The sequence below is a fragment of the Myxocyprinus asiaticus genome, chromosome 14, assembly GCF_019703515.2.
Source record: "Myxocyprinus asiaticus isolate MX2 ecotype Aquarium Trade chromosome 14, UBuf_Myxa_2, whole genome shotgun sequence".
NCBI lineage: Eukaryota > Metazoa > Chordata > Actinopteri > Cypriniformes > Catostomidae > Myxocyprinus > Myxocyprinus asiaticus.
Window position 1 is genome coordinate 36472100 of NC_059357.1, and position 16832 is coordinate 36488931.

The 16832-nt window shown below is 36.9% G+C and overlaps 1 protein-coding gene across 1 annotated transcript; it reads left to right on the plus strand.

Moving 5' to 3' along the window:
* Positions 1 to 972: 972 nt before the first annotated feature.
* Positions 973 to 14409, plus strand: zgc:113210 (uncharacterized protein LOC541387 homolog). Its single transcript, XM_051716610.1, has 9 exons — positions 973 to 1365; positions 1550 to 1680; positions 4341 to 4449; positions 7401 to 7595; positions 9003 to 10033; positions 11415 to 11484; positions 11568 to 11742; positions 12319 to 12481; positions 13776 to 14409. The coding sequence occupies exons 1-8, from the start codon at positions 1098 to 1100 to the stop codon at positions 12479 to 12481; spliced, it is 2142 nt and encodes a 713-aa protein (XP_051572570.1). The 5' UTR covers positions 973 to 1097; the 3' UTR covers positions 13776 to 14409.
* Positions 14410 to 16832: the final 2423 nt, after the last annotated feature.

The window sequence follows — 16832 nt, forward strand, 5'->3', positions numbered from 1 at the left end:
TGCACCACAATATAAATAAACTTTCCTTGCATCCCGCGTTGGTGCGTCCCCTTCAGAAGTTATCATCCCTACTCCCTCCTTCGAAGACAATTGCCCTCCACTGTGAGAGCTTCAAATAGATGAAAGGTGTTAACAGTCAGTCAGAACTCACTTTTTAAGTGATTCTTATTGGAAAATCTGTGTGGGACAACCCTACAGCATGGATCAGATGTCCCTGAGACTTTATAGCCGGAAGAGGGAGACTACTGAAGTTAAATGCTTATATCTTACGAAAACTAATTTTGTCAACGTAAGAAATGATCGTTCCCTGTGTGTACGGAGTAAGTAGTCAATGCTAAACCTGCAATGACTGACAAAGCAATGGTTTGGTCTAGCGGCGGCAAAAACGTGGATGCCATTATAGTTTGTCATTCAGTGTTAGTTATTTTTGACCAAACTAATATTAACGAGCGACCATAGACGTAACAATTTTTTATTTATTTATTTATTTATTTTGCAATTTTTTTTTTTCTCTCTCTGAAATGTTTCACGTACCTCCTAGCACCCCTAGACCCAGTTTAAAAAAACCCTACCCTAGATCAGGACTGAGCTTTTAAAATACAGCTAATTCTACAAGAAGTACAGAGACACTAGGCTTCTGTTGGAGAATTCATCTTGATAAAATGTGGTTATTAATTAATTAATTTATTTTTTGGTGCACTTTTTGTCTTAGTCAAAAATAAAATAAAAACATAAATGAATACAAAATAAGTTCAGCTGTATTTGGTCTCACTGTGATGTTGCTAGCACATACATTCTGTCAATATCTCGTTTATTTTTCTCGGTGTTTGTAACATTGCGATGGATCATTCGAAAATAAACTTCTTTTGTTTTATTAGTAAGTAAACAGTCCATTCTTAAGTATTTTTTATTAGCGGGTTTACGGTAATTCGTCCCATGATCCTTTTCTGTTTAACGCTTTGTTTCCATCTACAGAAAAATCTTAATTAACACTGGCATTGTTTGTTGAGAATAGAAATAAGCAGCTCTATTAAGACATTAATAGAGCTGCCGGATTGAAGAACGACCATTTATATTATTGTTAAATACTGCCGTAAATGATGGACATCATGGCCAATGCTGTTGATTTTCAGACACAGTTAACATCCATAATGGAAATGTTGGCGAAGACCGCTATTGTTGAAATAGGCAAACTTTTCGAGGAGAATTCGTCTTTGCTACGATCAGAGATATCAAGATGTACAAATCAAATTGAATCTCTGCGACAGAAATGTCATTTTCTGGAGAGTGAACTTCAAACAGCCCGGAGAACCGCTGGAAAGATGAACGGGACAGATGCTGCATTGAGCCACTCAGGACTGACAGGTCATTTATAATAAAACTGACACTTTCTGATGCACGATGCCTGTTTTACCCAAGTTAAATGCAAAATTTGTACCTTAATGGAGTGGTGTGTATTGCATTATGTTTAGTTAAAACTGTATATTAAAATAAGCTTAACAATGGATAAAAGCGTCCAGTTAAAAAAACATACCTGTATGTTTTGCAGACACTGGACATCGTCCTGCAATTGACAATGTGTTCGGTAAGGAATGGTGCCTGAATCTGTGGAAACACGAGGAGTCAAATGTTGGTCAACAAGAAGACCAACATCTCAGCTCTGCAGTCATTATAGCAGAGGTTGGTCTACAGCTTAAGGGGTGGGCAACTATTTTGGTACAGGGGCCACATCGGGCTGTAAGAAGTGCATAGGGGGACACATTGTACTCCTTTTGAGATACAATGTTCCGCATTGATTTGGCTTTTGTATCTTTTAATCCCAGAAATAATTGTGTACTCAATTTTCTGAAGTGTTTATGTGACTAACGGGACTATTCCACAATTGCCTAAAGTATTGTATTGCTCTACAAAGGTAGATACTTTTCTATCAGGCATTAAAAAACTGAATAAAGGCTGAGCTTATTATAAATTATTTATTTGACCATCTCTACTTCTCTGTTAATTTATTATTCAATTGAACACTCTCAACATCAGGGGTCTGTTTTAATAAAAATAAAAATAAATAAAAATATTATTGTTTGTCGCAAACATTAGCGGATCCTGGCACAGGCGAAATAGGCAGGCGCCTAGGGCGGCAATGCTCTCTGGGGCGGCACGACAGGGTACCTGCCGGGCCACCCCTGCACAGAGCTCGCAAAATCACGATGGGAGAAAGGTGCCCCGAATTGTGCCGCCCCGCCCCTGGCTCGCAAGATCGCGATGGAAGGAAGGTGCCCCAAATTGTGCCGCCCCACCCAACACAGAGCTCGCAAGATCGCGATGGGAGATAGGTCCCCCAAATCGTGGCATCCTGCCCCCGCACAGCTTACAAGATCGCGATGGGAGAAAGGTGCCCTGACAGGCTACTCACCCTTAAAGGCTCTATATGGTTAGGATTGTGGATGTTCATAATGTATTATTACATTATGAACAAACATAAGATAACCATAATAAACAGTAGGCCTATAGGTAGGCTACACCATGACACAGGATCTTCTTAGTGGTCTTGCAATAATTAGTATCAACCATGTGTGATTGCTGGGCAGATATGACGAAGTCATTGATGATTTTGCATCAGTGAAAACTAGGAGGGGAGCATTAAATATTAAATTAGGGATTACACGTAATAGCACAGAGTAGCAGCAATCTGTAAGAATTCTGCCATATACTTTATTTATTGACTCGATAATTTAATTGTGCAGTTTAAGTTATGTACTATATATATACTGTATAATGTCAATGTTAATAGAATGTGCCATTTATTTATATATATATATATATATATATATATATATATATATATATATATATATATATATAAGGGGCATTAAGGGGGGGTGCCATGTCCGATCTCGCCTAGGGCACCAAGTAAGCCAGAACCGCCACTGGTCGCAAAGCGGGCGAGTTTACTTATTTTATTCTCAAAACATTACCCATTTACATGCTAAAAGGGTCACGATGCATGTCTCGTCAATGGTTTGACTTTCCATTCAGCACAAAACTGAATAAAACAGGCTGCATGACTATGATAAATGATTACTGCAAGAGTTAGATTAACATATAGGTGTGAGGGGATTTCAACATTTCTAAATTGCACAAATAAAAAATACACATACTTATTTGTCTCTCGCTTGCTTTTGCTCGCATGTCAATGATGCCGAGATCACCTTTATTATTTAATTTCATCACTGAGAAGGTTTACCTACAAACTTAGTAGCACCAAATATCAGCAGCCTCAAGAATGGACACGGAGTGGCCGTATCACACTTTTCCATGAGCAGAATATCGTACTAGAGATCGCTAAGTTTGTTCAAAGGGGAAAGCGAGAGCTAGAAAGAGTGCACTCGCATGCAAGGTTGCCAGATTGTACAAATTAAGCATAACATTAGGCGGAATATTTCCAATTTGCGGAAGTATAAATCTCAAATTGGGGGTGATGCGTCTCTATCTGGCAATCCTGAGCATGTTAAACGCTTGTGGAGGCGCATTAGGTCCCAATGCAAGATAACTGAAATATCCAATTAAAAAAAAAGCCGCGGGCCACTTTAAACCATGTGGAGGGCCGGATCCGGCCCGTGGGCCGTAAGTTGCACAGGTCTGATCTATATTATGCTCTGTACATGGAGTTCTATTAAAGGAATATTCTGGGTTTAATAGAAGTTAAGATCAATTGACAGCATTTGTGGTATATTGTTGATTACCACAAAAATTTATTTTGACTTGTTCCTCCTTTTCTTTAAAAAAAAAAAAAAAAAAAGAACAAATGTAGGTTACTGTGGGGCACTTACAATAGAAGTGAATGGGGGCCAATTTTTATGTGAAAACCACAAGACATAAAGGATATATTTGTTAACATGATTTTGGTGTGATAAAATCACTTATAAACATTTTCTGTGTAAAGTTATAGGCAGTTTTACAACTTTGTTACCATGACGATGCAATATCAACAAGCCCTAAAATGACTGTAAAAATGACAATTTAAACAACTTTACAGCTCAAATGATAAATGAGTTTTAACAGAAGAATTAATGCAAGTGCTTTTATAAAATTATAAGCTTCACATTTCTGTCTTTTAAAACCTTCCAAAAATTGGCCACATTCCCTTTTATTTTGTGTCTCATGTAACTTTGATTTTTGCTTTTTTTAAAAGAAAAGGAGGGACGAGTTGATATACATTTTTATGTTAATCAACATTATGCAACAAGTGCTGTCGATTGAGCTTAACTTCTATTGAATCTGGAATATTCCTTTAAAAGCAATGATAAATCTTACTAGTTCTCTCTTTTTTTCCCATCCTTTAGCCAGTAAATTTGCTGGATGAAGAACCAGACATGGTCATGATCAAGGAGGAAACATTTGAGGATTCTTCTTCAGATAAAACGGAGGAAGATCAGAATAAGAGTTTGAGAGGTATGTGGAGAGAGAACTGGAGAATTTCTCCCCTGAAAACCTGCAGGATGTATTCAGGTCATCCCATGTCAACTCAACCAAAGGTCCCTGGCTCAAAATTTTGTGTTTGATATTTTTTTTTTTTTACTGATGAAAGATAAATATAAATTATAATGAAAGTCAAAATATTAAATACAATACAATAGATCAGTATCAATCAATCAATATTTATTTATAGAGCACATTTAAAAACAACCAAGGTTGACCAAAGTGCTGTACAGTCAAAAGTAAACAAACCAAACAAGCAAACATTAAGATGTACTCACAGGGAACAGAGAAGATTCAAGGAAGGTTAAAAGCCAAAGAAAATAGATGAGTTTTAAGTCGAGTTTTAAAAACCGAAATAGAAGGGGCAGTTCTAATATGAGTCGGGAGACTGTTCCAGAGCTTGGCGATTGCAAATGCACGGTCTCCTCTGTTTTTAAGTCTGGATCTAGGGATAGTAAGCAGGTCAAGACCACTAGATCTAAGAGATCTAGATGGTCTGTGAGGGTGCAACAACTCAGAAAGATATTGTGGGGCCAGATTGTTTAGGGATTTGAACACAAATAATACAATTTTAAAATCAATCCTATATGAGGATGAGGAGCCAATGCAATGAAATCAGGATTGGTGAAATGTGGTCAAATTTACAGTTTCCCCTTTAAGAGTCAGGCAGCCGCATTTTGGACTAATTGAAGACGGCAAAGAGAAGAATGGGAGATTCCAAATTAAAGCGAGTTACAATAATCCAGACGTGATGAAACAAAGGCATGAATCACGGTTTCGAAATTGCTCGTGGACAGGAAGGACTTATCTTTCGTCAGTAGACGAAGATGATAAAAACATGATTTAACTACAGCGCTTATTTCTTTATCAAATTTTAGGCTACTGTCAAACAGTACACCAAAGTTCCTAGCACACGAAGTACTGTATGGGGAAAGAGAGCCTAGGTCAAAGTCAAGATAGCTGTTTTCATTCGGTCCAAACAACATGATGTCAGTTTTTCTCTCATTAAGGTTTAAAAAATTGTGTGCAAGCCATGATTTAAGTTCTTCTAAGCAAACTAAGAGCGGCTGTATGGCTTGCTTGTCATTACGCTTTAGAGGGAAATAGATTTGGGTGTCGTCCGCATAACAATGGAAGGACACACCGTATTTGTTGAAAATGGAGCCTAAGGGGAGGATATATAGAGAAAACGATAAAGGACCAAGAATTGAGCCCTGTGGTACGCCACAACAGAGATGCGCTACAGAAGATGAGTGAGGTCCAAGATGGACAGTGAATTTCCTATTAGTTATGTATGAACGAAACCATTTCAGAACTGTACCTCGAATGCCCAAACATGACTCCAGGCGGGACAGAAGGATGTTATGATCAATCAAATCAAAGGCTGAGCTAAGGTCTAATAGGACCAAAGCCATAGCTTTCCCAGAATCTGTAGCAAGTAAAATGTAATTCGAAACTCTTAGGAGAGCAGATGCACACCTTAAGGAAAATGTGCCTTTTTTCTGGTCACAAAGTATAAAAAATGATGAACAAACATAATTTGTGTGAAAAGAAATAATAACGTAAATTTGTTTTGATTATTTATTTTTTTAAAGGTGGTGAGGCAGTGTGGGGTAAAAGGCCCCCAGATGGGTTATAGTGATTTTGTGTAAAAAAAAAAAAAAAGAAAAGAAAAAAAGGGGACAATAGTTAACAAAACTTATGAAACTACTTTTGAGACAACAAGATGCTTTTTGAGTAACAAAAAGGTAACACTTATTCCAAATAAACACTTCAGAAAAGGGTTAACCATTTCCTGTTCATTTCAGTCATATTTGGCATTTCATAAAATCTATAAACAAATGAATCTCCATTGTGATTAGATCAGTCAATGTGAGCCCACTTTGAACATTTTTCTAACAAGTCTATTCGCCCCACTTAAAAACGTTTTTTTAGGGGCGTTTAACCCCTGCAACAGAAGGCTTTTTACCCCAAAAACCGTCCTTACACTTATTGGACACTGACAGTTATTAAAAAAACTTTTGATTTAATCACCTTGAACAAAACTGAAAATGACAAATACATATTTTGCCTAAAAATAAATGTGATAATTTCATGGATTTTCATTTGCTACATAAATTTGCCAGATTTTAAAAATGTATAAATATTAAATTAAATCACCCTAAAATCAAACTTTAGACATTGCACACAGTGACCTCATGGATCAGGAATATTTTGCAGTGTATATTGACAAACAGGTGTTTTTGAAAGTACTGTGATAGTTTTGTTGCTATTTAGTGTTTTGGGAGAAAATCGAATCAAATGTGCCTTTTTGCCCCAGGGGCTTTTAGTCCTGCTGAGCCCTACTGAGTAATCCAATATTTTGTAGAGGGGGTGAAAATGAGAATAATCACCTGTGGCTTAAAAGTAAAACTACAGGTAAAAACAACATCATGATTTTATTTTTTATGGAGATAGGTAGGTCTATTACCAAAATCAGTTAACTTCAGCACCCCTTGTTGCATTAAATGCCAATGGTGTGAGTCTAAAATGGGAGAGAAGAAAAACCTTTTTTTGTGTTGGAAAATGTGTAACTCCAGAAATGCCTGTAACTCCAGAAATATACCAGTAAAACCCATCGAAGAGACTGTAAGTGTGTTCCTCACAGCCTCATTTTCATTCCCATCAAAAATCAAATATACCACTACTTTGAAAATGTTATATAAAGTCACACTCAAGTGTGCTTTATTATTGAGCTGTACTTGTCAGTGCTTTTGTCTGACCTTGGCTATTCACAGATTGCCCTATTGCACTATTCAAATCAGAAGTATGTGAGTGCTAATGCAAACAATCTCTTGGATTACAGTCCGTTGTTGTATATAAAGGTTGCAGGCTTCTCTGTGTGCTCTTACATCACTCAGTGTCCTCTTGTTAAACCACAACAGGTGCAGTCCAAGAGGAAATTAAAAGAATTCTCCCAGAATTGGACTTAAACACACTTCAGAATATGATCAATCATCTTACTTTTGTGGTTGGTGTTGAGAAGATTGAAGACCTTTCCCTAGTAGAGGTCACAGATCTGCAGGACTTTTTGGAACCCATACAATGTCGAAAACTAGTAAAAACATTCAAACAAAGAGGTAAGACATACGTTTAAAGCAACACTGACAGAAATAACATTATAGTTATAAATATAAATAACACGAGGCCAATGAAGTCGTGACCAATCACAATAGATGGAAAAATCGATGCCGGACCAATCAAGGTTTTTGATTATTGTCTGTGAGTGCAGACTGCAACTTTCAGCTTACAAAGACAAATATTTATTGTACAAGTTCTCAAATTCATATATACAGGCTCTCGAGTTTTGCTACATTTTAGCCTTACATTTTTTTTCTAGCCTGTATTTATTTAATGTTAGTCCAGATATTTCTTGTGGAAAGCGTGAAACTGAGCTACTTTTTCTCCATCTGTTGTTTCAAAACATTGACCTATTATCTTGAATGCTTGTAAAGAAATAGGTAATTTTAATAAATGCATTACATAATTTTTCTCTTGTGATTGCACCTCAGTGTACAGAAAGAGGCTACAAATGATTTTCGTTGTTTTCAGAACATTATAGCATTGCTGAACAAAGCTAATTAATCATGGTTAGGGATGGGAATCGTCAGGAATTTAATCATTGCAATTCCAGTTACTCCAAATGATTCCGGTTCCTTAATGGTTCCATTAATGATTTTTTAAATACTTTTGAGGAAGAAATATTTGTAAATAACAAATGCAATTAATATTGAATTTACTATCCTTAGTAGCCTGTTAAAAAAACTGATAAGATTTTAACAGAACAGACTCTTGCAAAAGTCATTTGTTCCATAAACAGACTATACTGGTCACGTTGTATGTTTAGTACTGCTGATATTGTGGCGGAGTTGCAGTGCTGCTGATTGGTAGCACAGGAAACACTGTCAGAGTATTTCAGAATGGTGTCAGACTATTTATCAAAGTCAGGCCACTTCTGTTGATGATTGGGAGAAATTGGAAAAGGAACAGGTAAAAGAGCCACTCACCTTTTAGATCCAGAACGCAGCTTAATCTGAGGTAAAGAAGCACAATTTATGATACCATTGTTGTCAGATTTGACTTTTGATTTGAAATAAGTTCTTTGATCGTAATTTTGATCAACCGTTTTGGAGATTTCGGTCTTTCCCCATTCAAGTAGATTGAAGCTGCACTTGTTTGTCACTTGTTTACATAGAAAAATAGCTACCCGGGAGCATTCCAAAGATGGCCGCCAGTGGGCTGACTTGCTAAGAAACACTTTGGTGGTGTTCCGTCCACACCGGCGAAAGAATGCATGTTCTAGAACCGTTAGTGGAACCGAAAGTCATGAGCATCATTTGGTTCTAGTATTTAAAAAAAAAAAATGGAACCAGTTCTGAATAAATACCGGTTCTCTGTTCCCAACCCTAATCATGGTGCAGAGGCTTCTGAAGAGGGTAAATAGGTGCATTTTCAATATTTACCTGTTTCTCTGTATCTCCTTAAAGACTTTTTCCAAGAATTCAATGGACAAGAGGATGGAACAACTAATGAGATCACACTTACTCCAATATCATCAACTGAGTCCCTTCCTGAACAGCCGTTCATTTCTTACTATCCTGCAAATTCTGATTGGGTCAGAAGTTTCCAGGTTCCTTGGGACCGCATGCCTGCGGCTCTTGTTCAGGCAACATCAAATGGGGAGAGGGCACGGCCTGGCCCAAGAAGAGAGTTTGTTAGGATTGTTGTGGCAGCCATGCAAGTCCTTTGCCCGAACCCAAACTTAGCTGCTTGTGGGGAAGTGGCACGACACATTGTGTCTACGTATCCCCAAACATTTGGAGACATTTCTGAGGAAGGGGAACAGCTTGGAAATGGCTTTAGTTGCCTTCAAAGACAACTAAAAACTAGGGTAGAACACGTGAATAGAGACATTTTAGAACACAGGATTCGTCGACCAAGAAGACCAACAATAAAGAGATCTGGACATCAGGACAGTTCCACAATGAAAAAAGTCAGATGTAAAGTGGACAGTTACGGATGCATTAATTGGCAACCTTCCGCCATTCCAGATGGAGAGACGCCACATTCTCTTGAAATGAAGAGAAAGGTTGCGGCAGAGATTTTTCAGTCTGCAGGTCCAAGGGCTGCAGAGTTGCCAAACGTCGACGACTTAATGCAGCAGACTTACGTTTACCAGCGCCATATGATCAACTCATGCCCCCCTCCTACAATCAGTGAAATAGAAGTGCATTGGCCATTCCTATTCACTGAAAGAGGTCTCTGCAGGCACTTCAAAACCCTGACTGGCATTGACATCAGAAGTCGCTTCAGCGAAACCTTTATATCTAAGGCCAAGAGAATTTTGAACTACTTCCACAGTCAGAAACTGAAGTGGAACGGAGAGATCCAGAGTCTCCTAAACGAGATAGATGATGACACCACTGCTTCAAATAATAATAAGACTGCCATATCGGCCATCTTGTTAATGATGAACTACTTCAAGGAAAAGGATAACGCTTTGTTCATCTTAGCAGATGTAAGTAATTATGATGTAGTAAAAGTACATTAAATAATAGTAAATAGTGTAATAAACCCTTAAAAGTCTTGAGTGGAGAGAGTAGCAGAGTGGTTTTAAGGGTTTTAACAGCTCTGTCTGAATGAAACTTGTAATATAATTTGAGCACCCCTAACATGTACTAATGGACTACACGTAATCTGGATTATGTAACCAGATTACAAAAATCAAGTACCTGTTATTAGATTACATTTTAATCAGATTGCAGTTCATTTTTATGGATTACATGATTACATATCGATCACAAAACTCACCAGTCTTCAACTCGCCAGACTACAAATGTGTGTGATTAGACACTGGCTGGTAAATTTTCAGATTTTTCACTTGCTAGTTATTGAGTAGTATAGTGGCGAAGAATTTAAGCACCTTGATCCTCTCACTGCATGTTGAGAGTAAACATTTGGTTCGACTCATTCCGTGTAATGTGTGTTCAAAGACAAGATCCATGCAATCCATTTGTCATTGAATAATGTCTCTTTTAATACCCTTTCTCTTCTTTACAGTCAGTTGTTTGTTTTAAAACAACAAAAATAAACCCTTCTGTAAGACACTCACCGAACTGTCGCCATTCTTAAAGAGACAGTGCCATTTTAGCATGTTTCTTGATATCAAAGTAAATACTTGTGAATAACATGTAACAGAATATATATGGAATATATGCAATATCAAGACATATTTATTGATTGAATTTATGGAATTTGTACATTTTTTAAAAGCTAAAATGTGACAAAACTAATATGATGATAATTTGTAAAATTAACATTTCTGTAATGTACCAAGTTAGAAGGTCCCCTGTATAATTAACAACATTAGCTGAGAGAGAATTTCTTTCATATGTAAGTAAAATGGACATTAAAACTGAAATATACCCAAATTAATCTTAATCGGAAACTTCTGGAAATGTGAGTCTCGTAATCGAAATGGAATTGTATCCAATGAACACATTTGCAACACAGTTGAATAATGAAGTTTACCCTGAGTGTTGTTGAATTGAATATGCAAAATGGATATATGGAAAATAGTCCAAAAGCATCTCTACACCTTTATCACCAAACACTTTTTATACTGCAAACACCCACAGTGGCCAGTTGTTTCATCTGCTTTCTTTAGTGATCCTATTAAAATAGAATACTGTCTCCTTCCTGAATAGTTATGTGAGTGTTCGTGGTGGACATATGAATAATAAGCAGCGAGTTAAAACTGTATGTTAAAAAGTAAATGGCCTTGTGTTGAATGGTTGTATTAAACCAAATATGACCATCAGTTTGTGCTGAGAGTAGGCCAACTCCCTTTAATGAGATACTGCTTAATTAAAACAGCTAAGTAATCTTTTGTTTTCAAGGAAACTTCCACCAAAATGTCCATCGAAAATGAACTGACCTTACCAGCAACGCCAAGGCTCATCATGCTTGGTAAGAGACATTTCTATAATACACTATGCATATGCTACCTTGTACTTGGATTTATGTATTTAAATTGACTCTTTATATTTCAGGTGATACGTTACTGACGTCATCCAAGTGGTTTATCAGCATTGAGGGCAGAGTAACACATTCTATAGACAACCAGATGGACTTTACAGCCGCATTGTCTGTGTTCTTTGGATGCTTCTATGTTTTTAATATAGAGTATGAGGAGTCAGCCAGTGCTACTCTAGAGCTCATTCAGAGGTAAGTGTTGAAACCAGTTTTTTGGATCCAGTCAAAAGTACGGTTTTGGCAATTGCCGTTTGGGCACTGTTTGTGATTTATTACCAAAGTAGGACATATAAAGGCTTTAATATTTGGGGAAAGTTCTCTCTCTCTTCCTTCTTTCCTCCTCTCCACCTCTGGCTCTGCTTGAAGGCTATCTCTGCCTTCATCCCCCTTGTAGAATTAAACTATATTCTGTAAAGTTTTTGCTTCAGATATGAATGATACCTTAAATCATGCAGCTTTATGCTCAGTTCATGCAACCTACACTCAGAAACTCTAATGGTTAGGCTTATTGTTTAATGTATATTAATAATTAATCATTCAACAGAACTTTTATTGTGCTGCGATTTTGCATTGTTAACATAGAGAGAGAGGGCTTACAGTCACAATTACATTGTAATTTTATCAATTGATGGAATTAGATAAACAAGGTCATGAATCTCTGTCTTGGTTGTTCCACGACCCAAGTAAGAAAATATGATCTTCTTACAACACCTTAAAACGGTGGCCAAAATGTATATTTCGCCTAAAATCTGATCTCCTGTTCTTTAGATTCTTTGTAAGGATTAATCCTGAGGGGACAAAGTGTACCTCAAAATCAGGTACAAGCCGAAGGACAGGCTCAGCTGTCCAAAGGAAATCTCAGAACTTCAATCCTCGTGTGGCTACATTTCTGCAGAGGCTTTCTGAATTTGAGTGGAAAACATCAAATTAAGTAAGTGCAAGCAGTGATAAGAAGCTAAAAAATCTGTTTATAGAAATATAAAGCAAAACTTTGTGGTGTTGAAGCATGTGATTACAGAGTATTAAGTCAGTTAAAGGTGACTATGAGAGAGATAATGTTTAAGGGTCATGAAATGCTCTTTTTGTATAGTTTAATTATCATTCCTGAGGTCCACTGATAATGTTAGTAACATTTTTTTTTTTTTTTTGCATTTAAACATTCATAATTTAGTAATAGATGATCATTTTCCACCCTATCTCTGGCTTTCTGTCTGAAATGCTCGGTTTTGGCATAAGCGCCTCCTTAAAACTTCAACGTAAACGGCCACTGTTATGATTGGCTAACATCGTGCAGCCCCTCAAATTTAGCCATATATGAAACTCAATCTGAAGAGAATGGACTAGCCCCTCAACATTATAAAACAAAATTTCAGGATTTACACATAACTCACATCCAACACTTTGCATCTGAATATATTAAACTGTTCATATCAAGCACAACTGTTAACACCCACACATACACCGATCAGCCACAACATTAAAACCACCTGTCTAATATTGTGTAGGTCCCCCTTGTGCCGCCAAAACAGCGCTAACCCGCATCTCAGAATAGCAGTCTGAGATGCTATTCTTCTCACCACAATTGTACAGAGTGGTTATCTGAGTTACCGTAGACTTTGTTAGTTCGAACCAGTCTGGCCATTCTCTGTTGACCTCTCTCATCAACAAGGCTTTTCCATCTACAGAACTGCCGCTCACTGGATGTTTTTTGTTTTTGGCACCATTCTGAGTAAATTCTAGAGACTGTTGTGTGTGAAAATCCCAGAAGATCAGCAGTTACAGAAATACTCAAAAGACATCTGTCTGTGCATGTTTAAATACAAAAATAACTGAAAATAGTCCATATGGGTCGCCTTTGGTGTTCAGAAATAGTGAGGCCACAGTAGGCCTTGTTTGTCCTTCTGTCTCAGTTTACGAACCTAAGCACCAGTGGGCGGGACCAAGGATGCATTGATGTAAAAGTAGGCATTGCTGTTTTTGAGCTGTTGAGGCGGACATGAATAAGTGTGCCACCAAATGACGTAGGGAAGTCGCGGAATTAGAGAACAAGGTGTTTTTGCAACTTGGATTTGAGTTCTGAAATGTACAGTATGTTTTTATAGTAGAATGACCTCTTTTATGTCAAAATATCAAGGAAAATTGGATTCCTCATGACATGACTCCTTTAATTCTTTAAGTAACTAACAATCTGTTATTCTGTTCTTTCATTGTTTTTTTCATTCCAGCCCTGCATTGACCACTGATGGATTACTACTAGTACTGCCACAATGAACTACTACTTCCGTGATTTTTTTTTTTTCCTTCCACATTGTCATCTTGCATTTTTTCCCTTGTTACTTGTACTTGTAGTGTTCTACTGGAATGTTGCTGGAATGTTTATATCATAATTATTATTCATTATTATTAAGTTCAAGTCATCCATGCAACAATAATAAAAAAAAAAAAGAATAATCTTTCATCGTGCTTTTATTAAGGAATAACATCAACAATTTTTTACACTTTTACATTACTACATTTTTATTGGAGAATTACTGGTAGACTACTGTAAAATAATATGTATTGTGTACTGTAAATATACTCTTCACAATACTTATTACAGTAATTTACTTGCAACAAACTCTTAATGTAAAATATTATATTCCAGAAACAGTACAAAAGATTCAAATCTGAGGTTGAGTTTTATTTTTTTTATTTGTTTTTTATAGCAAGGTTAATTTCAACTGTGCACCACAGAATGGAAAATTAGTTATGCTTACAAACAGGTTTTGATACACAACAGTGAGTTATGTAGACTTGCACATTGATTTAAATTATTACTGAATATTACCTGTTTCGTTTTAGTTTTATCTTACCCAATAAACCCATTAATTAATTATAATGTTTTTTCCTAAGAGTTTTTGCTGAACTTAAATGTAATATTTGGCAATATATGCAAAACACATGTTTATAAATGGTTTTTACTGATACAAAATAGTCACAGACTTGTACATATATGAAACATAGATTTCAGTATACTACGAAAATGGTTTTAATACTGTATATGTATAAAGAAATTCCCAAATACAATGTATGTATGTATATATATATATATATATATATATATATACACACACACACACACACTGGTGGCCAAAAGTTTGGAATAATGTACAGATTTTGCTGTTTCAGAAGGAAATTGGTACTTTAATTCACAAAGTGTCATTCAACTGATCACAAAGTATAGTCAGGACATTACTGATGTAAAAAACAGCACCATCACTATTTTGAAAAAAGTAATTTTTGATAAAATCTAGACAGGCCCCATTTCCAGCAGCCATCACTCCAACACCTTATCCTTGAGTAATCATGCTAAATTGATAATTTGATACTAGAAAATCACTTGCCATTATATCAAACACTGCTGAAAGCTATTTGGTTCGTTAAATGAAGCTTAACATTGTCTTTGTCTTTGTTTTTGAGTTGCCACAGTATGCAATAGACTGGCATGTCTTAAGGTCAATATTAGGTCAAAAATGGCAAAAAAGAAACAGCTTTCTCTAGAAACTCATCAGTCAATCATTGTTTTGAGGAATGAAGGCTATACAATGCTTGAAATTGCCAAAAAAAACTGAAGATTTCATTCAAAGGTGTACACTACAGTCTTCAAAGACAAAGGATAACTGTCTCTAACAAGGAAAGAAAGAGATGTGGAAGACCAGATGTACAACTAAACAAGAGGATAAGTACATCAGAGTCTCTAGTTTGAGAAATAGACGCCTCACATGTCCTCAGCTGACAGCTTCATTGAATTCTACCCGCTCAACACCAGTTTCATGTACAACAGTAAAGAGAAGACTCGGGTGCAGGCCTTATGGGAAGAATTGCTAAGAAAAAGCCACTTTTGAAACAGAAAAACAAAAAGAAAAGGTTAGAGTGGTCAAATAAACAGTCATTGTACAACAGATAATTGCAAAAGAGTGTTATGGATCTTAACCCCATTGAGCTTTTGTGGGATCAGCTAGACTGTAAGCTGCATGAGAAGTGCCCGACAAGACAGCCACATCTATGGCAAGTGCTACAGGAAGTGTGGGGTGAAATGTCACCTGAGTGTCTGGATAAACTGACAGCTAGAATGCCAAGGATCTGCAAAGCTGTCATTGCTGCATGTGGAGGATTTTTTGATGACAACTCTTTGAAGTAGTTTAAGAAGTTCTGATTTTTTTTTCCAAATTGTAATAGTAATTTTTCACACTATTAATGACTATACATTGTGATCAGATTACAACGATATATCCGGATTTATATATACACACACAGGTGCATCTCAATAAATTAGAATGTCGTGGAAAATTTCATTTATTTCAGTAATTCAACTCAAATTGTGAAACTCGTGTATTAAATAAATTCAATGCACACAGACTGAAGTAGTTTAAGTCTTTGGTTCTTTTAATTGTGATGATTTTGGCTCACATTTAACAAAAACCCACCAATTCACTATCTCAAAAAATTAGAATACATCATAAGACCAATAAAAAAAAACATTTTTAGTGAATTGTTGGCCTTCTGGAAAGTATGTTCATTTACTGTATATGTACTCAATACTTGGTAGGGGCTCCTTTTGCTTTAATTACTGCCTCAATTCGGCGTGGCATGGAGGTGATCAGTTTGTGGCACTGCTGAGGTGGTATGGAAGCCCAGGTTTCTTTGACAGTGGCCTTCAGCTCATCTGCATTTTTTGGTCTCTTGTTTCTCATTTTCCTCTTGACAATACCCCATAGATTCTCTATGGGGTTCAGGTCTGGTGAGTTTGCTGGCCAGTCAAGCACACCAACACCATGGTCATTTAACCAACTTTTGGTGCTTTTGGCAGTGTGGGCAGGTGCCAAATCCTGCTGGAAAATGAAATCAGCATCTTTAAAAAGCTGGTCAGCAGAAGGAAGCATGAAGTGCTCCAAAATTTCTTGGTAAACGGGTGCAGTGACTTTGGTTTTCAAAAAACACAATGGACCAACACCAGCAGATGACATTGCACCCCAAATCATCACAGACTGTGGAAACTTAACACTGGACTTCAAGCAACTTGGGCTATGAGCTTCTCCACCCTTCCTCCAGACTCTAGGACCTTGGTTTCCAAATGAAATACAAAACTTGCTCTCATCTGAAAAGAGGACTTTGGACCACTGGGCAACAGTCCAGTTCTTCTTCTCCTTAGACCAGGTAAGACGCCTCTGACATTGTCTGTGGTTCAGGAGGAATATGACAACTGTAGCCAAATTCCTTGACACGTCTGTGTGTGGTGGCTC